Source organism: Cydia fagiglandana, chromosome Z (genome assembly GCF_963556715.1).
Source record: "Cydia fagiglandana chromosome Z, ilCydFagi1.1, whole genome shotgun sequence".
Classification (NCBI taxonomy): domain Eukaryota; kingdom Metazoa; phylum Arthropoda; class Insecta; order Lepidoptera; family Tortricidae; genus Cydia; species Cydia fagiglandana.
In genome coordinates, this window is record NC_085959.1 from 38,516,061 (window position 1) to 38,541,952 (window position 25,892).

The window sequence follows — 25,892 nt, forward strand, 5'->3', positions numbered from 1 at the left end:
AATTAAACCGATTTAGTTGAAATTTGGTACTTATGGAGGTAGTTTCAGGCCCAGGGTCCAGGGAAGTAAATAGGATTTTCATCAATCATCATTCTACGTAGACGAATTTGCGAGCTATTGGATCGTTAATTTAATTTTAAGTTTTAAGGCTTAAGGTTTAAGATGTTTATTTCTCAAAAGATTACAAGAATAATCACTTCCTGAAAAATACATGTTTACGCTAACATAATACTAAGGAGAGGGTAATTACTAATTAATAATTATACAAAAAATTACAAAGCCAATTCTAAACAAGCAAACAAACAAACAATTTTCATGGAATGATCTTTCCCATTGTCGACGTCTCACTGTAATATGTAATAAAATAAACTTAAGACGTAAACAAACGCTCTTTTAGTCCTGACTACATGAAATGTAGGTCTCCTTATCAAGGCACCTGTGAGTTCCAGCCACCTGTTCTAAGCAAATACGATCAATCGAGTTACAATATGGGGGGATTGGGATAATTGCTATAGTCCGTATGTAGTATGAAAATTCATTAGTAGTCTCTTGTTAAAGCGGTGTATGACAGTTTGCACCATATATCAGATATAATTTAAAATTCTTCAAAATTCGTGAACGAATAAAAGGTCGGGCGAACTAAACCTTTGAGTCAAGGAATGTCGAATTGACACACAAATGTATGTCCTTTGCACACTCACACAGTTGGCGTTTATAGACTAAATTAGGTTCCAACCCCACACCTAGTTCAAAGGTTCGGACTGTTACTTGTTTCCTATTATTAAAGGTGCTGTTGCGGATTTCACATTCAAACCACGTGGGTGAATTCGTTGTGTGATTCACTTGAACCGACATCGACAATAGACGTTTTTCCGATCATAACTGACTTCCATATTTAGTAATCGTTACGTGACCTTAATCTTAGACAAAAATTGTAATTGAAAGTCGTAAGACCATAAAACTGAGGATATTAATCAAATAATTTAAAACTGCACATACGAAAGTTTGGGTACAGTCAGCCAAGAAAGTGGTCTACCACTTTTCGACTATATCAACCAGATGATAGAGTCGAAAAGTGGTAAACCACTTTCTTGGCTGACTATACGTGACAGGTAATTCAGTAAGAATATTGTTTAGACATTAAAGAAACTTAAGCCAAAATGACAAATAAATATAATATGTAGATTTGTATAAAAATGGATCGAAACGTTGAACTTGCCGTAACGCCACAAATCGAAGAAGAGTTAACCTGAACTAGGATGCGTTTCCACCAGAGATGAGCGAGGATGTATTTTTAAGAACCAATAGAATCACTGTACTCGTACGCTGAGCGAGAAAAACAAATGAAGTGATTCTATTGGTTCTTAACGGAGCCTTTTCCTGCAGAATTTAAGTACTAATATTTTTTTCGTGAACTCGGTTTTATAGGTAATAGGTATCTAGATTAGGTTGATATTTAGAATTAGAATTGGTACCACGTTGGAATACAACGAGAAAAAGTGACAATATGCAACAAACACACACGTAATCCTAAAAGGTTAGCTTAGTTTGACGAACTTAGCCGTACGCCTCATGTCACGACGTGCATGCATTCTGATGTTGCATAGCGAGCCAATTCGTTTAGAATTTCAAATTTGCTCACCGCGTTTGCGGTCTAAACAGCCTGTTTACAAAGCAAATGCACGTTCAGCAAATGATAGTTCCTATGACGACACATTTTTATATGGAGTAGCTGTCACGTAAATGTTTGTTGATATTATTTTGGAGGTTTAGGCACATATTTATTTAGAAATTTACGATTGTAGTGACAGAAATACGGTAAAATTTCATCTCTTCAGTTACTATTTTGATGTCCACCCAACCTAAAGAGAAGGATGGTCATAAGGGGCCATCACTCGACGTTGGCGTATAACAACAATATTTAACTGAGCATGGATCTTATGCAATTGCAATAAGGTATAAGAATTGTCAGTCTTCTGCATAAATACATACTCCAATCGCCTGCGTAAATATTTGACCGGATTTGCAGCGTAAAATAAGTGCAATTAAAAGAAGGTGATACTGATAATTACATGTTATCAGTTTTGTAGGTCAGGATTACTCGAGCAGCGCGAATTTGTTGTCAATTTTATGCTTATTAAAATAATAATTATCTTGAATCACGCAACTTGAATGCAACATTGCTAACTAGAGTACAATTTAGTCAACCCAATACCGCAATGTAACGAAAATCGCATGCATGTTCTTGAACCGTCTAAATGGGGCTTTTGTAAAAACTGGGTGCTTTTTAAGTCATATAAGGTAATATTCAAGTTGCTCCTGATAGTTTTAATTCGCTAATTAGGTCTAACGTACCTATCGGTAGAGTTAGAATGTAGTTAGATTATGTTATACCTACGTATTAGATTTGGTAATTGATGCAAACTTCCGCTAGCGGGTGCGGTTGAGCGGGGTATCGAAAAATAGTATAAACAACTAACTGGCGCGGACGCGTGCGAAGGATTTTAAAGTTACACCAAGAAAATTCTGCAGCGATTTGGATAGTCCATGCAGTGCACGTGTTATATATACATCATAATTTCATAGAAGTTTGACGTTTAAAATAACACAAGCACTGCGTGGGCTATCAAAATCGCTGCAGACTTGTCTTAGTCGAACTCTACTTACAATGGCCGTGTACACCCGCGCCAGCTATAATAGCGGACGCCCTAAAGTAGCATGACCTAACTGTATATCTATTACTGAATGCCCTTTTATCCCGATAACATAATCATGCACTAAAGAACCCATTATGACACAGTTAAGTAACCGAAAGTTCTTGCAGCATTCCTTTTTTTAATCAGTCCAAACAAAGCCATTATGCAGCCGAACCTTTGACTCACGAATGTTTTGAAAAACATTATTATTGAAACGGTGGCCAGGTCACCTGATAACGTGAATGCAACGATAACTGCACAAGCGCCATTGTTTGATAACCGGACGGGTTGCGTTAGTGCAAGTTTTCAATCTCCAATATAACGTGAGCTCTGAAACAATTGCTATTGGGTGTCTCCGTTCTGGGATTCGAACGGGGCACCCTTATACATAGCTACATAGCGCTATCTCTCTCATCCGCATCAGTGCAATATAGGCTGCCTTTCCACTGAAGCGGAGATGAGAGGAGACGTGCAGGAATCAACCAATACCATTGGTTGTAAATCCACATCTCAACTCTGCCCTAACTGAGTAACCGTTACCTAGTAGGCTGAGAGCGCTCTTACTGCTGGTTGTTACGAGCTTTTGGTATGTTTGTGTTTGGTAAGTGGTTGGTGGTTGGAACTACTTTTGTTTCGAAACAGGAACGTCTTAACTTCACCTCCATTAGCGACCTTTCTTTTTGCTGCGCTACATTTTTTAAACCAGGGGAATATCTGAATATAACCCATCACTCTTCTTTTCTTCGTCTTCACTCGTCTGCTAATCGGACTATCTGCCAGTCGCACCAATGATTTCAAATATGATTTTCTTCGTCGCAAAGAATCCGCCTGTCGACCACTCTAGTAAAAATACCTAACTATACTTCACTGTCCTCCAAGCCTTTTCAGAAGCTTTCCTTGTACATTCATCAAAACCTTGTTATTTTCTGGCCTTATAAGTCACAAAAGACATCGCCTTCAGCGATAAGGCTGCCTGTTAGACCTCTATCTTTTATGAGTGTGTTTTTGTAAATCTATTTTGAGGTTGTACTAAAAAGAGGATTTGTATTGTATTTACTTGTAGTTTCCTAATTTCATCAAGAATCAGCCTGTAAACCACGTCGAAACTTACAAGATGGCTGCGTCATACGCCATTTCAGAACTTACTTTAGAAAGTTATTGGCTAACTCACCGATAAGCGAGGTGAAGGAACCCTGTATCTATTGCTTGTCTGTGTGGTTGAGTAGTTGCAACATGCGCTTGTGATGCACTCTGTGTGCAGTGTACTGTTAGTTCGCCTAGTGCTGACCGAAATAGCTGTGGCGAGTACTTTCACGGTATAATAAAATTATGCTTCTAGGAAGGAACGGGACTTTAGGTCTAAGCCTAGATTTGTTCCTTCGAGCGGGATTTATGAACGATCAATGAAAATGGTTGACTGTGACGTCACTTGAATGCATCCTGCAGTGATTAAGTAGTGTTTTTTATTAACAAATAGTTACTGCTAACCTACTTTATACCTATACGAGTATTAACCAATAAATACACTGATTAAACAACAAGTCAGTGTATAATGTGTATAAAAATTGGGGACCCCTGTCTTATACTGTTACTCGGCACTGCAAGTGTTCATTTAATGTTAAGCATTCTGTTGCGGTCATACAAATTAAAAATCACATCTCAAACGATTACGCATAATTATGTACCGTATTCACAAAAACTTTCAGTCTCTTTTCCTTTGAACTATTTACATCTGCGCGTTTTCATTAAAACGATATGCTGTTTAAATTATAATTCAACCCATCGAAAAACAGTGTTTCAGTTGTCCAAACAGCAACACTCCTAACTGTACATCGGTGGACCTTATTACAAAAGGTATAAGGTCCACCCATGTACAGTTAACAGTGTGGTGTGGGCGATGGTACAGTTGTAGTATGTTCAAATTGCTTTAATTATGCCAAGTGGAAAATTCTTCTAGAAACAATAACCTTTATTCAAGTTTCGCGAAGAATACTTTTCGGTACAATTGCCATTTTTATTTAACATTTCTTATGTTGGTGATCAAAAATCGTAGGTTAAAACCTAGGTGCTGGATAGAACAGAGAAAATGCAAACAAATGAGTGATGACTAAAAAGGCAACATTTTGGTCAGGATCTTTATCAATCTTAGTATAAACTGAAAAGAGGTTTAGGAAGTCTTAACCACTCAGTTCAAAGCCCTCAAAGAGGTTCAGTTAGCAGCAGAATTAGCGCACAAACACGCACTCTTGGGTGGCCACTGACGAGCCGTCCAAATAGTGTGGCTGCAATCCAAAATCGGTCCGTGAATGTCAAAAACGTACAATGTTTAATAATAGGATGCCGTCCATTGGGATGAATCCATTGTAACGGCATCCATTTGGAAGGCTCGTCAGTGGCCTGCTTTATTCTCTTAACAAATAAAGTATTGTTGAGTTTATTTTGAACAACTCGACTGCTTAACTTAGTAACTTCTGCTGCTGACTGTTCGTTCTACGATGATGAAGCAAAATGTGTAAGTGACGTAAAATCTTCCAGGAGACTTGCAGCCCCAACAGAAAGCAAATTTACGTGATTTAATGTACAGCGACTCGAAAATTTGCGATGAGTATTATGTTCGTGCTTACCTAGCAAGCATTGGTTTTGTTAGACAGCAGACTTTCTGTACTAACAGCAACACTCTTGATTGACCATTTGTGAGCCTTATGCCTTTACAATAAGGTATACCATGTGTCAGTTAACAGTGAGGATGTTAGCACTATTATCTGTTGTGACATAAGACATTTTTCTTCAAAATCGCTATCAGTCTCAAGTGCATGACACACTTTCGAGATATGTGCGTTGATAGTGCACACGTCACCTTTGATTTTTACCTTATCAGTAGTGTCACTGCGCTGAACATTTATGTACCTATATTTTAGGTATTACAAAATCATCATCATCATCATAATTTAAGAGCGTGTCTGTAAGTAGGTTGGTATCCCGTGCCTAAATATTAAAAAAAAAGAGACATAGCTTTGACCCCGACAAAAATAATCTATTCGAATCGAACGAAAACTCGAGTTCAAGTCAACGTTACAGTTCGTCCAAATATCCTGTCGAGGCTCCGGAAGCGAGTAACAATCGGAAGCGGTAACCAATTCTAATTCCTATCCCGACAAAAGTTAACATACAATTTGCAAGTTCGTTCACTTTTCCCCGCTCCATACAAGGTGTGGACGATGGCTCTGTATTTGGCGTCCTACGTGACAAAAGACGCTCAATTAAAAAAGTTGCTGTTCATGCCGTGCGTGCATTTGTCTCTGAACCAGCATATCTATGACCTCGAGGTCCTTAGTAACTATACGTAATCGAACATTCTGCTTATATTGGGTTAATATAACATAGGCGATGGGAATTACATGGTCAGAACATTACCAAATTCGTCCGGATATGGTCTCGCGCGATTCAAAGCTGAATAGTTAGAGAACGAAGGACTATTTTGGCAAATCGGAAGGATTGTAACCGTCTTTTGAGGCCTCCACCTACGTATCTACCCACATCCAATTCAGCGTCAGTGAATGGTCACAAATTGGTCTAAATATCTGGTCTGGGAGATGAATAGAGTCCGTTTCGAATATATCAGAGTTAGACAGAAGATTGCGTTAATTTGAAGTAGGTTAAGAGGAAACTCTAGGAAACATGCTAGTGACTGTCTCCAAATCTGTATACTTTTTTTTTTTAACGAACCCAATACTATACTTTAGTAGGTACCTTGGGAAAACCTCCGCACGTACATTTCATAGCGGGAGCGTTAGTCGGAAATTCCTCTGAAGCCTTACTATGTTAGGTTCCAGGTTGTTAATATTTAGGATGAACGCCCTGCCGACGGGAAATGAAATAAGCTATAAATACATGTCAACGACATACGGTTACTGATACCAATGTCACACTTACCTATAACATCCGAATTCGAACTAAATCAAACATCAGCTTCACCGTTCAATTTTGAACTATAAAGTCACCCCCATAAAGGTAAATTTGCATCACCACCCACTAGTCCGATTTTAGGTCTCAGACATTACTGGGAAGTTTATTCCCGTGGCCCCCCGGACAGACATCTCCGCTGATTGATGCCCGCCCGCTAGATCCAGCAAGGTGATTAGCTGGGGTGTAATGACCGTTCATGTCACATGGGACTGCAGAAACATTCTTAGAATGCAACCTGGCTTGAGATTTTCTCACGTCTTGAGATTTTTTTGCAACAAGTATTTCCTCAGTACGAATCTTTAAATATTTGGTTCATTTAGTGTGGGGCGATTAACACTTCCCTTCATAACGTAACAATTTGTATACTTCAATGTATTTAAAAGGTAAATGCAATTTTAAACCTACGGGCACTGGGCAGACTTATCGTACCTCAATGGATGGAAGGAACCTTTACGAGCGTTTTACTGCGATATTTGCATATTGGTATGAAATTAACTAATCCTCGCCTATACCTACCCAACATGTGGAATTGGCATACTTTTATAGGTTCGGTGACAATGTTATAGTACTTTCTAGGTGATCGAATTGGAAGATAACTCGTATAGGAAATCGTATCGTATAACTAATTTCCATCGAATGTCTCGTTACAATAGTTTCGGTTATGAGTTGTATGGATTGTACATTTTTTGAAGATAACTCGTATAGGAAATTCGTATAACTAATTTCCATCGAATGTGTCGTTACAATAGTTTCGGTTATGAGTTGTATGGATTGTACATTTTTTGAAGATAACTCGTATAGGAAATTCGTATAACTAATTTCCATCGAATGTGTCGTTACAATAGTTTCGGTTATCCTCCTAAGGCCCAGCTATACAAATGAAAAATGCAAAATTTGTCACAGAAATTTGAAACTACAATGTAGGAAATAGAGTTGATTTTGCGTTGTTCAATTTCTAAACGAAACAAAGCAAAAGCAACTCTTTTCCAATCGAATATGATTTAAATTTCATTGAACTGAATAAGTACTATAGGTAGGACCTTGGGCCTTAGGAGATTATGAGTTGTATGGATTGTACATTTTTTGAAGATAACTCGTATAGGAAATTCGTATAACTAATTTCCATCGAATGTGTCGTTACAATAGTTTCGGTTATGAGTTGTATGGATTGTACATTTTTTGAAGATAACTCGTATAGGAAATTCGTAAAACTAATTTCCATCGAATGTGTCGTTACAATAGTTTCGGTTATGAGTTGTATGGATTGTACATTTTTTGAAGATAACTCGTATAGGAAATTCGTAAAACTAATTTCCATCGAATGTGTCGTTACAATAGTTTCGGTTATGAGTTGTATGGATTGTACATTTTTTGAAGATAACTCGTATAGGAAATTCGTAAAACTAATTTCCATCGAATGTGTCGTTACAATAGTTTCGGTTATGAGTTGTATGGATTGTACATTTTTTTTCATCACGCAGTCATCTAACGAGTAACTAAGTCATCTAAAGACTGACGACCACGACCGACGATTTGACGACCGGTCTGGCCTAGTGGGTAGTGACCCTGCCTGCGAAGCCGATGGTCCTGGGTTCGAATCCCAGTAAGGGCATTTATTTGTATGATGATACAGATATTTGTTCCTGAGTCATGGGTGTTTTCTATGTATTTAAGTATTTGTATATTATATATATCGTTGTCTGAGCACCCACAACACAAGCCTTCTTGAGCTTACTGTGGGGCTTAGTCAATCTGTGTAAGAATGTCCTATAATAATATTTATTTATATTTATATTTATATTTAAAGACCTGCAACAGCAGACGGGTTGCAAGTGTCGCTCTTTTTTTGACTTATTTGTGGTGGCGTGTTTTTTTGACAAATCTTATTAAGAAAAGTCTTGAAATTTTCCGATGACAAATTGAAATTTAACAGCTAGCGATTATTTCGATGACAGCATTTATTCAAATTGACGCCAGTGTCCTTGAGTTTTTATTTTTTAATAAATGCAGAGCAACGACACCAACCTCAGACTGCCGCTAAAATTTTATTGCGTAATAACGATTAATTTGACTTAGGAATCTTTCAAAACATTGTCAAATTACCAATGCACGTTTTTAGGGTCCCATACGTAAGTGGTTTTGTCTTTTTTTAGTATTATTATTAGTTATAAAATATAGGTTTTGTAAATATTTGACATGACACATTATAATAAAATATGTTCCGCATACATTCAATCACCTAGAATTATGTTGAAAAAAAAGTTAGTTTAACCTGACCGTTGTCTGTAATCAAATCTTGCAAGTTAAATTTGATCCACTTCCCGGTTTCCGATTGAGCTGAAATTTTGAATGCATGTATAAATCAGATGACAATGCAATATTATGGTACCATCGAGCTGATCTGATGATGGAGACAGGAGGTGGCCATAGGAAATCTGTGATGAAACAACGCAACTTAATTGTGTTAGGGGTTTTTAGAATGGTATCGATGAGTATTAGTTGTCTGTCGTAAGAAAAGTACAGTCAGCGATAAAAGCTTGTACCAAAAATTAAATTTTTGCCAAAAACTTATTTGCAGTAAATATAAAAAAAACTAGTGCATTTACAATCAAAAATCTTTTTTTTTTAAATCTTGTAAAAATAAAGAAAGTCCTTTTTCTCTTAGCCTTTATTCATTTTACGCTTGCGTAACATAAAACCGACAAACAGTTGTGATGAAAAACATGAAACCCTTGCTTAATTATTTTTTTAATACAGTTGCTCAAAAAGTGCTACTTTACGTAGCTGTTTAGCGTGCGGAAAGTTGGTTATCTCGAACTAGTGCTTTTTACTTTTCCAATTTTTTTATATTTATACTTGTTCCAATTCACGACTACTTATTGATGAGTGTTAATATTAGTTTCCTTTAAACGTCGTAATCAGCATAAAAACCTACCGTTAATGTAAGAATACGAAAAATATTACATATTTCATATTTAATTACTTACCTCTTCATCAATATAACACGTTTATTTTTTAATATTCAATATTGAAAATTCCGTTCTTAATAAGTTAACTGAATGGAACGGAATAGCTGCCAAACGCCCATAGATATAATATACTTAAAGACGACGTCTAACCGAGCTGTCACTTTTACCACTTTTGTTTAGTGTACGATTAACAATGTTTTTCTTATTTTTTCGCAACTGTATTAAAAAACGTCGTTCGATACACGTGCGGAAATGTCATTCTTCACTCGTCCCGAGTCTTGCCACTCGCCTGCGGCTCGTGGCAAGATATCTCGGTGCTCGTGAAGTAATGACATACCTTCCGCACTAGGATCGAAATGTACTATTACAGTACATATGGCCCTATTTTCCCGCACTAGTGCGTAAAATAGCACTTTTCGTGCGTATCTCAAAAGTTTAAAGGGCCAAGGGATATATATGTACTGTAAATTGGCATTTTAATTTCCTCTTTTCCGCACTTGTATCGTAAATAACTATTTAAGGGTTCCGTATACTATCCGTACAAAGGTCGATAATCGGAACCCTAACGAAAATAAGTAAAAAAAATCGAAAATATTAAAAACCCTCAGGGTGAGAATCCCACTCTCACTTGACCGTTTTTTTATACAGCCGACAGCATATGTCAGCGTCGGCGCGTGCGCCGCTCCGAAATAGGATATTTGCACGATGAAATTATTTATGGAGATTAGCAGCTAGAGTTCTTTTTTTAAACGTTTTTTTCGATGAGTGAGACTGTTAATTTTATACAGCGCCGTGACTCAGAACGTTTACATTAACCGTTCGTGAACCTTATTAAGAACAGATAAGGTCTACCGATGATCAGTACCTTAGTGGTGCAATCAATGCTGGGTAGACCAGTGGAATTTGATCTAGAAGATCTATAGAGATTATGTAAACTATGCTTAATTGTAGAGCTATTGAAAATACTGGTCCTTCTGAACAATCGACTTTGTTATAGAATTTATGCCTTTGGAGTAGTTTTAGTGGGGAGTGCACTTTGTATCTTAATAGATTACCATACCATTATTAAGCTATTAAACAATTTAATTATAATGTGCGGAACCTTCTAACACATGTTTAATGTATTTAGTGTTTTATGATATCAGCAAAAGTTGTTATTACCTACCACCATTTGAAATCCCGGTCGGAACCCGGAGTTTTATTACATTTTTATCGTATTACTAAATTACGAGTATATTCTCACTACAGTCACTATCCCTGTAAACTCCAGATTCCACAAGTATTGAAGGCAACATAAGCGTAGCTACCGTAATGCTATACAGTGATAAATATTCACCTCTTAATAAGGTGGCCACTGACGAGCCTTCCAACAGTCCAATAGCGTGGCTGCAATCCAAAATCGGTCTGTGAATGTCAAAAACGTACAATGTTTAATATTAGGATGCCGTCCATTTGGATGAATCCATTGTAACGGCATCCATTTGGAAGGCTCGTCAGTGTCTTGCTTAAGAGAGCCGCCAACGTTCATTTGGTCACCTCTGTAGTTGCAAGCGCCATTAGATTTTAGCTTACTGTGTGGTACTTAAGTGGCTGTACGCTTTTTGCTACCGATGTGGCTTAAAAATGGTACTTTTATATTTTGCTGAAGCGTCCTTTAGATAAGACTAGTGCTTATAAATACAATAAAACTCAGTTATTGTCCTCAAACAAACCCCGGTGTTATTGAAAATTAGTCATGCCGCTCGAGTTTGCAATATCCTCTTTATTTTGTGGTTTAGTCTTATTAATTTCATACCTATAAGTACCTATATAGTTTTGTTTGACGAAAACTAAGTCAATGTCTAATAATTTTAACATTTTTTCTTCCACGTCGCATCGCATGTCACTGAATACATCTTTTCAACCAAACATTTATCTTCCAGCTAAAGGCAAAGGCGCAGAGAACCAGCCACCAAAATCGCAGAGAGACGCCAACAGTGACAGCCCAGGTGGCGGTCGCGATTACCAAGTGTACGGCTGTCTCCTGCGAAACGAGCTGCTTGGCACACAGATCGAAGAGTTGAGGGGCCCTCCGGCGAACAGGACAGAGGGGAACAGGACGGCACTCCGGCCCGTGAAGGACCTTAAGGGATACATGCCGCCCGTCTACAGCTTCAGCTCGCCTGTCAAAAAAGAGGTAAGTCTAATAAAACTGTTAAGCGGTAGACTTGCAGGTACGAACAATCATGACGAAACAACGCTTTGCGAAGACTTGATTAGGTCCACATTCGATCCGTAGCTTTTTTGGGCTTCTGTGTAAAGAAAAGGCATCTTTATATTACATTCGTATACAAGAAGGTTTAGAAGCGGACGTTGGGTTTGTTCTCGTATTGCTCACCATCAGATATATAATAGCGGCCAAAGTGCTCACAAATATCTGAGCACGCTTCTATTGTCAAGGCGTTATATTGCTTTTACAGATATTGTGAACACCTTGGTCGCTCCGATATATCTTATGGCGACTGTAATTGATATTTTGCAAAGATGTAACAAAATCCTTGCGCAATTGCTTGCTTGCTTGCTTCAGTCTGCAGGCAAATTTATCCATACCATCAACAAGGGCTGGTCGCCAAAAGCGTTAGCTTGCATTTTAAGCACTGCTTAGGTACTGGATATCCATTTGAGGCGGCGTCTCTTATATCTTTCTTAATTATGCGTAATGTGTATACATTTTTACTTATAATTGCATTGGCAGCGGCACTTATACGTCCTTTGATATGTTATCCGCTATCTAGATTAGGTTTGCCTTTTTGCGTACCTAATTTAAATTAAATAAAACAGCTGATAATTAAATATTATTCTCGAAGCTACTACAATTTAACGGCACGGTGCACCATATCAACGAAAAGTGAATTAGCGCCTTTTTTCCTTTTTTTTCTGGACGCCGATATTGAATGCCAAAAATCCAAAATTCCCGAACAGTAATAAAATTTAACGCTCCACACTGGTGTACTAATCGCGCGTGTATATTATATCGGTTGTAGGTATCCTCTTCTTGACGGGGCTCTGTCGTGTAGTTTGAGAGAAGTAGTGTATTGACAGATTTGAAAGAAAGGAGTAAAAAGCCCTGTGCCAAAAGAAGTCTGTGTTTTCGCCACTACCTAGGCGAATTTATTCAATATTTAGGCCTCTAGTAGGCCTACCAAATATTTGACCGCATGACATTACAACATTTTATTGCGAAATGGTAAAATTTTAGTTCGGTTATTCCGAATTTATTCTAGTAACTAGTGTTTTACTGGTTTCCTCCCCAAAGAGTCATAGGTTCCGTTAGGTAGTGTGTATATAAATTTTCAAATTAAAAAAATGGTCCTACATGTATTTTCAACTGCACAGTCAGTATATTTGTGTTTACAGTTATACACAACCAAATTCTTTTATTTCAATTCAAAAGCCTTTATTTGAGATGCTATAAATGTTATTGCCGATATGCGTCTGCATTCGCCCCTGTGTCTAATTGCACCATTTTTATACAGCCATAAAACGAAATTTGAGAATAATGGTGTGATTAGCAATTCGCACGTTTTTTGTGCAAAAACGCACGGTTTCTATAGAGATCCTTAGTCGTATGGCAAAACGGAGATTCTAGTAGAGACCGAGCTGACTCTCCAAGACATTTGCAATTACAAAGTGAGGCAATATCATCATAGACGTCAAATTTCTATGACAATTTGACGTTTATAAATACACCCCCATTTTGTTAGGTTCAAGTCGCTGCAAAGTTAGCTTAGACGTATCTATACACCGTGTTTTTATTGAATTCCGTTAACTTCGGTGTAGTTAATATGACCTTTGAGCAAGCAGGGATATACCAAGTGACACTAAGTTTATGACAAAATGTTGAAATATATTTCAGTCATTTTTTAAATTAAAGAGAATTACTGAACTCTAAAGAACTCCTCCCTCGGTTCCACGTACACACTTAGTTTTTTTTTGTGCATCTTGATTTATATGCAGATTATTCACTCGCATATAAATCTTGTTTAGACCAACGTCCTCTTGATGTCGCCTCATGATTTCTGTTGAAACGGCTTATAGGCCTTAACTACACAACTACATTTGTTACCTTCTTCTACTCAATACACATCTTTATTAGCGGTGGTGACTTTTAGTGAAAACCGTCTTTTGTTAGTTTTGATGAGAAGTTAATGCTGGCCTAATGCAATTTTAATTTACTGCCCTATAAACATACAAGTCCCGACGAAAAGGAAACCCTAAAACGAATACGTTGAAAATTAGATCTTAACGCGAGACAGTATAGTTTACAATCGTTCTTATTGTGAATGTTTAGCATAATGCTGGGTTATTTAGTGTGTAAACGAGTATAATGAAAGTTTAGATACTGGTGAGTGGTAACGCTTTAATTAATGTGTCCTGTGGAACTGGCTGGTCCCCATCGCTTACGGAACTTTAAAGGGAGGGAGCGGGAGGGAGCGTGAGAGCAACACTCGAGCAGGGGTCCCCTATTTATTGGCACCAATGTCAAGCTAGTTTGCCATTTAGACCACAAGATGGCAGATCCTGCAACACGCAAGGGGGTATTTATGAGGATTATATTAAGGTTAATGTGGCTATTTCCGTCATAGGGACTATTCCGTCCACTGGCGTTTTTCTCGAACAACAAACAACATTGATAATTTGGTCGACAAAGCAGCGATTGCTATACCTACGATTGAAAATCAAAGAAATATGCGCTCGTGGACGGAATACCTATACCGAATGCCCTTTGACAGAATACCTATACGGTCAGGTCTGCCCTGCGTGAAGTGTCAATGTCAAGTATAAGTTTTCGATTGCGGCCAGTGTTTTTTTTAGTCAGCTCTCTTTTTTTAGGGTTCCGTACCCAAAGGGTAAAACGGGACCCTATTACTAAGACTTCGCTGTCCGTCCGTCCGTCCGTCCGTCCGTCCGTCTGTCACCAGGCTGTATCTCACGAACCGTGATAGCTAGACAGTTGAAATTTTCACAAATGATGTATTTCTGTTGCCGCTATAACAACAAATACTAAAAACAGAATAAAATAAAGATTTAAATGGGGCTCCCATACAACAAACGTGATTTTTGACCAAAGTTAAGCAACGTCGGGAGGGGTCAGTACTTGGATGGGTGACCGTTTTTGTTTTGTTTTTTTTTGTTTTTTTTTTTGCTTTATGGTACGGAACCCTTCGTGCGCGAGTCAGACTCGCACTTGCCCGGTTTTTTTTCTTGATTTTTCACTGCACATTGTTGTAAGCTGCCTAATCGACGTTACCAAGGCGGCAGCCGAGGTATCATTCCAATCCCTTACCAAGGAAGGACGAATAAATTCGCACGAATAAAGCGCACTTTATTATCCATAATGGCTTCGGGCCTCGAGCTCACTTTATCCTGGTTTGACCAAGAACTCATAACCGCTCGAAATGAATGCAAGTTTGCAACTCTCTTCAGCTACCTGCCCAAAATCAATTCTCGTATCACAAAGAGGCGTTAGCATGCATATCGGTAACACTTATACGACTTTTATACTTTCTCAAGAGAATATTGACCCGGGCCTCGACCTCTCGATACGTTCTCAAATTGAATCTTGCAATAACGACGACGCAACGCGTAAAGTAGCATATCTAATGCCCGCATTCACTGTCCCTTTGAAAAAAAGAGGAAATTACCAAAAGTTTAACACGAGCAAGCTGGGTCAAATGCTGTGGCGCGATTAAGGAAACAGAGGGCGCACTGCGTATAAACGCTCTTAGAGCCTGTGGCCGTGCTTTTACCGGTGTTTTTTAGAGATTTTCAGTTGGTTTTAGAATGGGGAGTTACAAAAGTTAGATGATATTTTCGGTAATATGAAAACGCCTAAGCGATTTGCATATTTAACATGGATACACAAGTATAAATGTAAATCATAAGCATCTTTTTATTTAATTTGAAATTCTGTTGGAGTAAATAGGTTTTTTCTAAAAAATGCCATGAGCTGAAATTGTCACCTGTAGATTGGTGCCCCCATGTCAACTACATATTGTAAGTAGGTACTCGTACCTAAAAAACAAAAGATTCACAAAAGATTTCAGAATTATATTCAAACTAATTTCCACATAAAAAAGATCGGAGCGTTTGAAACATTCAGAAAGTTTTTTGTGCAAAACGTTCTGAATGTTTTAAACCGTTAAAAGTATAGTGATATTTCTGTACTTTTATTCTGAGGTAAGAATTCGATACAATATATAGAATCCGACAAATTTTGTTGCACCAATAGCGCCTTTCGTTTTCGGTCCTCGTTTATATTTTACTTTTTTCGCCTGTGCCTTTGACCTATTTAGTGGCGATTTGAAATCGAACCTCGGATATGACGACGCGTTTAATAAAAACCCTTTTATAGTGTTGTCCGATACGTAATCTTTAGTGGTCACGTTTGTTAATATTTATTATTGTAAGAGAAAGATGCCTAACCAAACCTTTTTTAGTCTTAGTTGCTTGACATTGGGTACCTATAATAATCTTGTAAAAGGGTGTTCTTTCTTTAGGTATTAGGTGTTTACTTCATTCTTTTGATTTTATGGGAAAGTTGCCTATACCTTTATTCGTCTTAGTTGCGTGACGTTGGGTACCTATAATAATCTTGTAATTGGGTGTTCTTTCTTTAGGTATTAGGTGTTTATTTCATTCTTTTGATTTTCATGGGAAAGTTGCCTATACCTTTATTCGTCTTAGTTGCGTGACATCGGGTACCTATAATAATTTTGTAAAAGGGTGTTCTTTCTTTAGGTATTAGGTGTTTACTTCATTCTTTTGATTTTATGGGAAAGTTGCCTATACCTTTATTCGTCTTAGTTGCGTGACATTGGGTACCTATAATGATCTTGTAACTGGGTGTTCTTTCTTTAGGTATTAGGTGTTTATTTCATTCTTTAGAGTTTATGTGTTTATGTTTGTGCACTAGAACTGGTGTCTAAAACGGAATGCCGTTTTAGCTGCGTGACGTTGTAATATGAATTTATATTGATACACCAGAGATTCTCTTCAACAGCGGGCGTTTTACCTATAGTTGTTGTCACGGAATTTTAAATTTGTAATGTGCCTTTGAATTCTGTAGTGTATTAGTATATTTATATACCTAGTCAGGTGACAAACTCACTACTTACTTTCAGTTCAGCTCGGAAAGGTTGATTTTTGGTTAGCTATTTTCTTGGTACATACCTATTAGTGGCTTTTGGTTGTCACCTGACGATATGCAAATTCCAACGTATTCAGCGTCCATTGAACAATATTTGTTCAGCATTGTATATTCAACAAAACGACAGTAAAGCTAATAAAAAAATACGTATGCAAATTATTGTGTGTGTCAATTATCGTCGCGGGCGCTATTATCGCGCGGTTGACGAATAGCATTGTGCTAATTACAGTTTCCGCCATTTTACCTATTTAGACAATTTGTAGACACCGCTCAGAGTTAGCCACTAGATGACTAGATCCAATATACGATGACATACACTTACATATTATGCTACACCTACAATCGGTATAGCAGAAGTAGGCATGCGGGTTTTGTGTTTAAAATGGTCTGAATTCGCTCTTATTGCTGATATAAAATTGTGTTTAGATCTGCTTGAACATCTCTAGCTCCTTCTGCAACTAGCTGTATATGCACAATTGCACAGGGAGATGTGGAATGTAAACGTTATTTCTGGCTGTGTGCGACAGTGACGCACGCCTTTTGGATATGGGACATACACATTAGGGGAAAACAATCCATTTAGTCTGTTTCTTGTGAAAGTTTCATGATATTTTCTAGAACATCCAACTTTTACGCAACTTGTACGTGAAGACAGGTGACCCCACTTACCCAACACACACATGTTTCAAATTGGAAAGAAACAAGATGCGACATGTAGGTTCTGCCAGGAGTCAGCAGAGGAGACTGCGCACATTCTCTGTTCCTGCGGATCACTAATGTCAAAAAGATTCACCTATTTAGGGCGGTACGTATTGCAACCCTATGAGGCACAGAACATTACGGCTCAAAGGATCTGACATTTTCTGGATTGAACGGGCATTAGTAATGAACTATATAAAGAAAGGGCCTTTGTCGACGTTTCACTCGAAGGCCCACAACACCGCTATAATAATAAATACTCAAGTATTTTACTTACCCAATATGATAGCGGAATCCTTGATTATTATTGCCTTTATTATTCCGTCCCTTGCTCAAATAGGAGTCCTCGTGGCATCAATTGCTGATTAGCAACCGAGTTCCGATTTCCGCTGACTCCGATCGGCTTCTTTGTCTTTATGCAGTATACAATTACACCGCCTTTTGTAACACCCGGTCACCCGATCGGGTGGCCGTGTATTGTTATTGAAAATGAGTCGGCTTCTGTGGCGAACCAGATTAGAATTATATTGGGATACTAGAAGCGTTACTAATTTAAAATGTATCTACTTAATCATCATAATTAACTTAAGAGTTATTTACTCTTGACGCTCTTTCAGCTTTCCCTATCTTGCGCCAACTCTTATTCTTATATTAGTTATAAATATATATTTAAACGGGGCTCTTACTAATTTTAAGTCGAAGATTGCTCGACATGTTTCTCTCCATTACCTACGAGGAGCTTCGACGGGAGGACGTGTTGGCGGATCGAGACAGACTGCGGGCTACACTCTCCGCGACCCATTGATTGGCGCATAGTTTAATAAAACATGGTCTTCTCTTCCCAGAGTGACACAAGCCTACGTCACAATAACATGGCCGCTATATATAGCGCTATCGCATATTATCATATAGCGCTGTCGTATGATGACGTAGGCTTGTGTCAGTCAGGTGACCTAGAAAAGACGGGAAGAGAGTACCAGGCGGAGTATATTATTATACCATGGCTTGTCGCAAGCGACGGCGGCGGCAGGTCAGACGAGAAACTACCCGCATTTTTGCCATTATTGCCAAATAATGCACACAACACATTAGGTCACTCGTTAAACCTCCTCGTTGGAAAGAGCGAAACATGCCGAGCGATCATCCACTTAAAATACGTGACGTGACCCGATTTAATATATTTAATCTTAGTCTCACGGAAGTTTTCTTATTAAAATATATATGTAATTATTTATAAGTATAAAATTCAGCCTCAGTCCAAACATCACTCGCGATATTCTCTCGAAGGCATTGCATTTCGTGCCTATGACCTGCGAGCGGAACTATACAAAAACTGTATTCCTCTCAGACAGCCGTGTCGTGAGCCTGTCGTTGTTTGACATAATCATTTGTCAATTACAAACCTCTCAAAGTTTGAACGGATCTGATAATTGCTCACAGGTACACCAACAAGCTTGAAGGATTCTCTATACATATTTAGCTTTTTTGTGCGTAGGTTACATCCGTGTATAAGAGAAAAGACGTAAACTTTTTATTCATCTAGTGTTAAAATTATCGATATGGGTAAAAACTGTCATGAATTCAAAAGTATTTTTAAAACGAAATTACCAAATGAAAACCATTTTTTAATATTGTAACAATTATAATAAATAGTTATTGTTAAAAATATACCTATAGGTTATCGTATACGTCCCATTGCTGGATACAGGCCTTCTCTCATTACCTAGTTACTTATATGGGAGGATATGGGCCACACGACTAGACTAACGCACACCTTAGAATTTCTTACAATGCACAATTCAATTGCTCATGACCAGGCATAATACGAAACATTTTATATTAAATTACAGCTCATAAAACAATTCCCCAAACCCGTATTATCCGACACAGTCTCGACTTTATGCAAATCCTGTTGACTTTTTCTAAACTACCAGAAATTCTGCATCTTTTTATCCAACCTCCATTACATTAGCCACACAATGCCATTGTATGTTTTTTCATGTTAATTTTTTCACCGTCATTTGTCTGTCTGTCTGACATCACTCACGGTGACAACGACCTAAAATAATAAATTATCGAAGAATTCTAGCGTTTGCCTTTAGTTGTTTGGCTAGTTTTACGACTCTAATCCTGGGTTTTAGGTAAATATTGTCTTTATTATAGGCTATTACGATAGATGGATTTATTGACTGTCTTAGGTTTACGTCGTTCGATTATAATTTACGATTGTGCAGTGTTTTTAGATTTTATGTTTTAAAAAGCGATATCGGCGCGCGCCGTAGTGAGAATTAACTCTTATTATTTTCATACTTTGGTTTACATGTCAGCATGTCACCTGTCAAATAAATAATCTGGCCTATAACCAGGCGGACGTTACAGATGTACAGTCAGCAGAACTATTAGCTTAGCACCCCTGCATACAAATGTGCATGTTTAATGTTAAGCTAATAGTTTAGCTGACTGTACACAAAGCCGATTGAAAATTGTTAATAGCTTCTAATCGAACATTCAATATTAACAATAACACACGGATCCTAAAAACGCTTATCGGACAACGCTTTTTTCAAACCCACCACCATTTGGCGTGCATTAGCTTGTCAGTCGATCCAGCGAATCATGCGCATTGCCTGTCATCGCATCATATTAAAACAAATTTACTTCGACATTTTAAATTGGCGCTGGCGTCTATCGATTGGTCCATTCACTATGTACTTTTGCTAGTACCCAATTTCGCCACCGGCATTAAATAACTTTGCAAGGATATAATGTAATTGAAAAAAAAAAGAAAAAACAATGTTCGTACATTAACGAGCGGCAGAGGTGATAGGTTACCGAGTGTTTGGTAAAATCATAAACCGGTCGTTTTTTCATGTGTGAAAACAGGTGTTAAGAAACCCCGAATCTTCAAAAAATACGATTTTTCTTTAATCATTTTACACTACCAAAGTTAATATCGCCCACCCTAACTTCCTAAACGTTCAACCTTATTTATAAGTTCTAGTTCCTTCTTTCAAACATAGGGCCCAAGAACTGCAAGTCAAAAAGCGTAACCGTAATAGTGTCAAAAAATCCTGGTTTAATAACCTAATCTAATAAAACCAAAAGATAAGTGACCTGACGCCATATTTCTAACTTCATATCTAATGCTTTTGGCAATTTATAAAAAAGGTAGCCAACGTGAGCTGTCAGGGAGCGGGCCTGGCTACACGACTTACGTAGGTATTACATAACTTGGACCTTATGTTACTGCAATACGGTCTACTAACAGTCAATCAAATGTGTGTACGACGGTATTGACATGGAGTCATAGAAAATCAATCCTAATAATTCTTCACGTCAAACTCTCGTCTGTGTGGCGCACATTACTCTTCCAAACAAAAATCGTAGCACAATACCAAATTCTGTACAAGTACTCGGTGTTACCACCCACAGAATTATACATGTAATGCCTTGAATACAAAGCGTTCGGTGTCTTTCATCGATTCACGATCGAATATATTCAAATCGATTACAAATTCTGAATCTTTAAATCGGAAGCTACCGAAAAAAGCCGGGTGTCAAAATATATTAATAAATTAGATTTATTGTTTAAGCTTTAAAGTTATTGAATTTGTATGCGTCAGTTTATGTTATTAGTGTCCGATGATAACGTTTACTAATTGATGTTTAATGTTTTTTCCTTCTCGTTTTATTTAACTAGTTTTGTTATTATAATATGCCGATAATTATATACTCTTTCTTTTGTAGTAGGTATTTATTATTACTATAGTCACTTAAATAATAATTCTACAGATAAAATTTTGTAGACTTTACGCGTTCTTGACCTTGCTTTTAACCAGAAATATAAAGTGAATAGGAAAATCCAATTTTCATGACAGAAACCGCCGCATATATAAAAATTGAATATTTAATTAAAGATCAAAGATTGGAAGTAAACAATCTAATCACACATGGATCTGGCTGTATTTGGTATATACCTACGTCAAAAGCATAACCTGATTTTCATTGTAGTGTTCGTCAGTCGGGCAAACATACCAACCCCTTTTATAAATATTGTCTCCTTCTAATAAACAGTAATGTCAAAATGACGGATATGGACAAACGATTATCAACGGTTTGTTAGATTTGACAAACGAATAACGCCATGAGAAATTACAAGTGTCTTCTCGCTCTTCCAAAAATAACGCCAATAATCCATCACGGGATATAAAATTAGCAATGCGCACAAACACACGTGCAATTACAAATCGCGATCGCAGGCGCATCGAATCGGCACGGCATGGATCTAGCTCCGAGTCCTTGAACGTAGTCTAGACATTTGCTATTTACAAATTTCGCGCCCACGAATTTCAATGTGGCCAGGTTCAATGGTCCCCCGCCTTTTTTCCTTCAGCGTCAGGACTTGTCCGTGATTAAAATTTTCAACGCACGATACACCGTGACGTATTTTTGCAACGATGCAAAAACATGCGGCCCAAATCGACTTTTGATGCAAATTTACAAAACGCGCACCGATAGAAAAAAATGTGTAGAAATGCCTTTACGATTCCGATGACTGCACGCCATGTAAGTTAATTCAATTAAAAAAATAACATTAGCGCAAGGATTTAATGGCTCATACCACTTTATAAAGCCGCGTGACTCGTCCCGCGATCTGGCATTTTGTGAAATACTTAAAATATTACAAGTCAGTGCCATTAGACAAATTGCACGAAACAAAAACATTAATATCAATTAGCCAACATACGAATTGAGATAGCTGGAAGCGAATTTAAAAAAGCCGGCCACATTTGCAGAGTAATACTTTAAAATGGGTGCTGATAAAAAACCACGATACAGCAGATAGTGTTTGCTCATCAAATTGTTATTGTGGGTGTTTTTTAGCAGAGACACTGTGCTCTGGGCTCTGTCTAGACTTGGGTCATTGGCAGGGGATGATTTGTAATTTTTGCTGGCCAGTCTTAGAATGCATTTTTTCCTTTCTTTTTTTATTAGTGCATGGGTTCTTTGTAGTGCTTTTTCAACGGAGGCGGTTGTTCTACAATCTAGATCTCATGTCTTAGATTGTCCCCCGATTCCACGCTCAGTCACGCTTTCGGATCATTGTGTGGGTGCTCTAGTAATTTCGAAGACATCTGATTGCTATTTCTCATTAATTATAAACTAAATTATTTTTTACCATAGTCTCTTTATCGTGCATCTCCTGTTTGTTACTACAGCGCACAGACAACTTTGATATTAGACACAGCATTAGGTGAGACATTTGAATGTAATAGTTCTATGGCTAAATTTTTTTTAAATTGAAATAAAAAAGGCTCAGTATTAACCAAATAAACATAGGCACTTCTATTTCAGTTGCTTTCAATTTGACGATCTGTGCTCATAACTTCAAATACACGGTGTAACATGAGTAAACCGAATAATTTTAACAGCGTATTCCTGATCATCATCACATCATCACTCAGCCTATATACCGTCCCACTGCTGGGCACAGGCCTCCTCTCGAGCGCGAGAGGGCTTGGGCTATAGTCCCCACGCTAGCCCAATGCGGATTGGGGACTTCACATACACCTTTGAATTTAGTCGCAGATGTATGCAGGTTTCCTCACGATGTTTTCCTTCACCGAAAAGCGACTGGTAAATATCAAATGATATTTCGTACATAAGTTCCGAAAAACTCATTGGTACGAGCCGGGGTTTGAACCCGCAACCTCCGGATTGCAAGTCGCATGCTCTTACCGCTAGGCCACCAGCGCCCCTGATCATATTTAGAGACAAAAATGTCCTATAAACTTTTTTGAAATTCGCCTAGTTTCAGAGATATTATTAATTAAAAAAAAACAAGTTTTCATTGTTACATAGTGTAAAAGGCCTTTTTGATGGTGATGTTGCTGCTATGGGACGTAGTCTAAATATCCTTATTGATAGATGTCAAAAAGTGACAAGTAACACTTTGCAAAAAGTAGGTTCTCTGAAAAAAAAATGTAAAAATCAATTTTAAGTGACAAGTTTACCAATAATATTTATTTTTTATGTACAAATACATTCAAAAAATTTAAAAACAAAACAAAAAAAAAATTAGTTTTTTGGTGAAATTGACCTAAACTCATATTACATTTTTTACTTCTTTTGACCTCAGAAATGCGTGGTTAATATTATTCGGTTTCCTCATGTTACACCGTGTATAATAAATTTAAATATTTATAAGGTTAAACTAAACATAGATTGTCGTAGTATTAAATGGTGTTGTATGCAACTGGGTAGCGTCAGTAATATATTACAAGCCTAAAAAAGACCATCATGATTCATGTGGAAATAACCACGCAGTCTTCGTGCTTCTGTGCGTAATCTGTCATTGGTAGTCTATGCTAAGGTTTTTGTATATTACCGCTGCTCCGTCGAATACGAGCGTACTCGAGCGGACCAGTGTACCTGAATACTCGAGGTCCTTACCAGACCACAGAGCGTACCAACATTTTCTTATATAGTCTTTCTACTCTAAGCGATGTGAACAGCGCTGTTATAATAAGTATAACTAGCAGAGCAGCAGAAACCTGTCTAATCTCCCGATCTAACGACGTATCGAATCTGAAATCGGACAAAGCCACCAGTCAAAACCTAGTATGCTAATAATGACGTTTCGAATTGTTATCTGATATGTACCAGTTTTAAATTACGAACGCACTGACGGGTGACAACAACACATTTTATAAGAATAATCGATGTGTGACTCTTATTACCACACTTCAATTGCCAATTCAAAATAATACCCTATGATCTTTGGATAGAGTCCAATTTTGAATGCAATCGAATTTTAAAGGTATTCCGATTGTAAAACGATTGATATACAAATTATAAACGCATACTAAATCGCTCGGTTCAACTAAAACAATGTAAAAGCGTTCAGTTTCTTATTAAACCGTGAATATTGGTTATCGGCTAACACTAAGTAATTGTTATGCGTAGTTAAATATTGTATAGGTATATCAGGAATGTAGCGTAATGCCTTATTTAATTGACGCTTGTTTAATACCTGGGAGTCTCTTCTCATGAAAGGCTTACAAACTATTTCAGTCAGATGAAATTGACACTTGATTGTAACACCTAATGCAATTACCATTTAAGTCCACCCAAATTATTATATGTCGATACTATGTAGATTTCAAGTTTTGTTTAATGGAAACTTTAAAAAAATAGTTTTTATGTAACATACTTTTATTTTGATTTATATATGTATTAAGACCTTTAGGTTGCCTTTCCACTGAGGCAGAGATGAGAGGAGACGTGCAGGAGAGATGAGTAGTAAAGTAGGCAATTCTTAGTCAACTCAACGCCCCCTAGGTAAAGGTAATAAAAACAGATGGCGGCAGCCATTCTACAGGTTCTCCTTACGATCACGGAACCCCACAAAATATGATTCCGTCATGACACAACGATACGCCGGTTAGTCACTACGGGGCGGTCTGAGTCTAGATCCGCTCGTTTGGACCCATTGTTCGCCCATAAAAAAATGCCAGGAATTCATTGTGCTATCGCTGCCACGGCCAATCACTTGATTGGCTTTTACAATTGTAAAGGATGTCTAGGATTTGTATTCATGTTTAAGTCTGCAGGACAATGAGGTTCGCGCGGCATGCGGCTAGTTAGATAGGCCATGGTTGTTAGTAGTTTTAATCTGTTTAGCAAGGCCCAATATGGTCTTGGCTGATTCTTTAAACTATTGCTAAATGTGTTGACGTGCCATCAGAAAAAATAGTTCGAACGCGTAACGGAAATTTAATCACGTTCCGTCCTACAACGATTGTGTTTCAAGTGCTATCGAACCACTTGACAGGTGGTTTTGAGGCTGTACAGTCGGTTCAAAAAACCGAGACACATTTTTTGAAACATTTTATCTTACGTTTGGTTCAGCTTCTTACTACTAGTGGCAATAGTCTTGTTTAGGAGCGCTCTCGGCTTCAACTGAGCAGAAAATGAGTCAGAATGAGAAATAAATGGGATGTCATGCGTGAGGGGTGACATGTTTTGTGACTTTGTGCTGCCATGTCACACATCGGTTTCGTTAGACAGTGGAAATTCTGTAGATACATAGCTCTACTTAAGTATTTTTTTTTCTATTAAGTGGTGTACGGGTAGCTCGCTTTTAACGGGCCATCGTAGTAGGCACCTAATTCTTTAATACCTCATCTGCCCAATTAAAATAATGAACCAATAGTTGCGTCCCACTGTACCCAGTAACCAAGGACACGTCTCTCTCAAACAACCACTAATGATAAGTCAAACAGTCGGCCTAATGGTCAAGCCACCGGCCAGGAGTACTAAACCGGCATTTGTTTACTTAAATAACATCTACCGGGGAATTCGCGAGGCCTC

At 37.8% G+C, this 25,892-nt stretch overlaps 1 protein-coding gene across 1 annotated transcript in view; it reads left to right on the forward strand.

Annotated features, from left to right (window-relative positions):
* LOC134678437 (fizzy-related protein homolog) overlaps positions 1-25,892 on the forward strand; it is an 87,883-nt gene that overhangs the window by 32,756 nt on the left and 29,235 nt on the right. Inside the window, exon 3 of the mRNA XM_063537014.1 lies at positions 11,554-11,807. Within this exon, the coding sequence (XP_063393084.1) occupies positions 11,554-11,807 (254 nt within the window). The remainder of the gene's footprint in view (positions 1-11,553; positions 11,808-25,892) is intronic.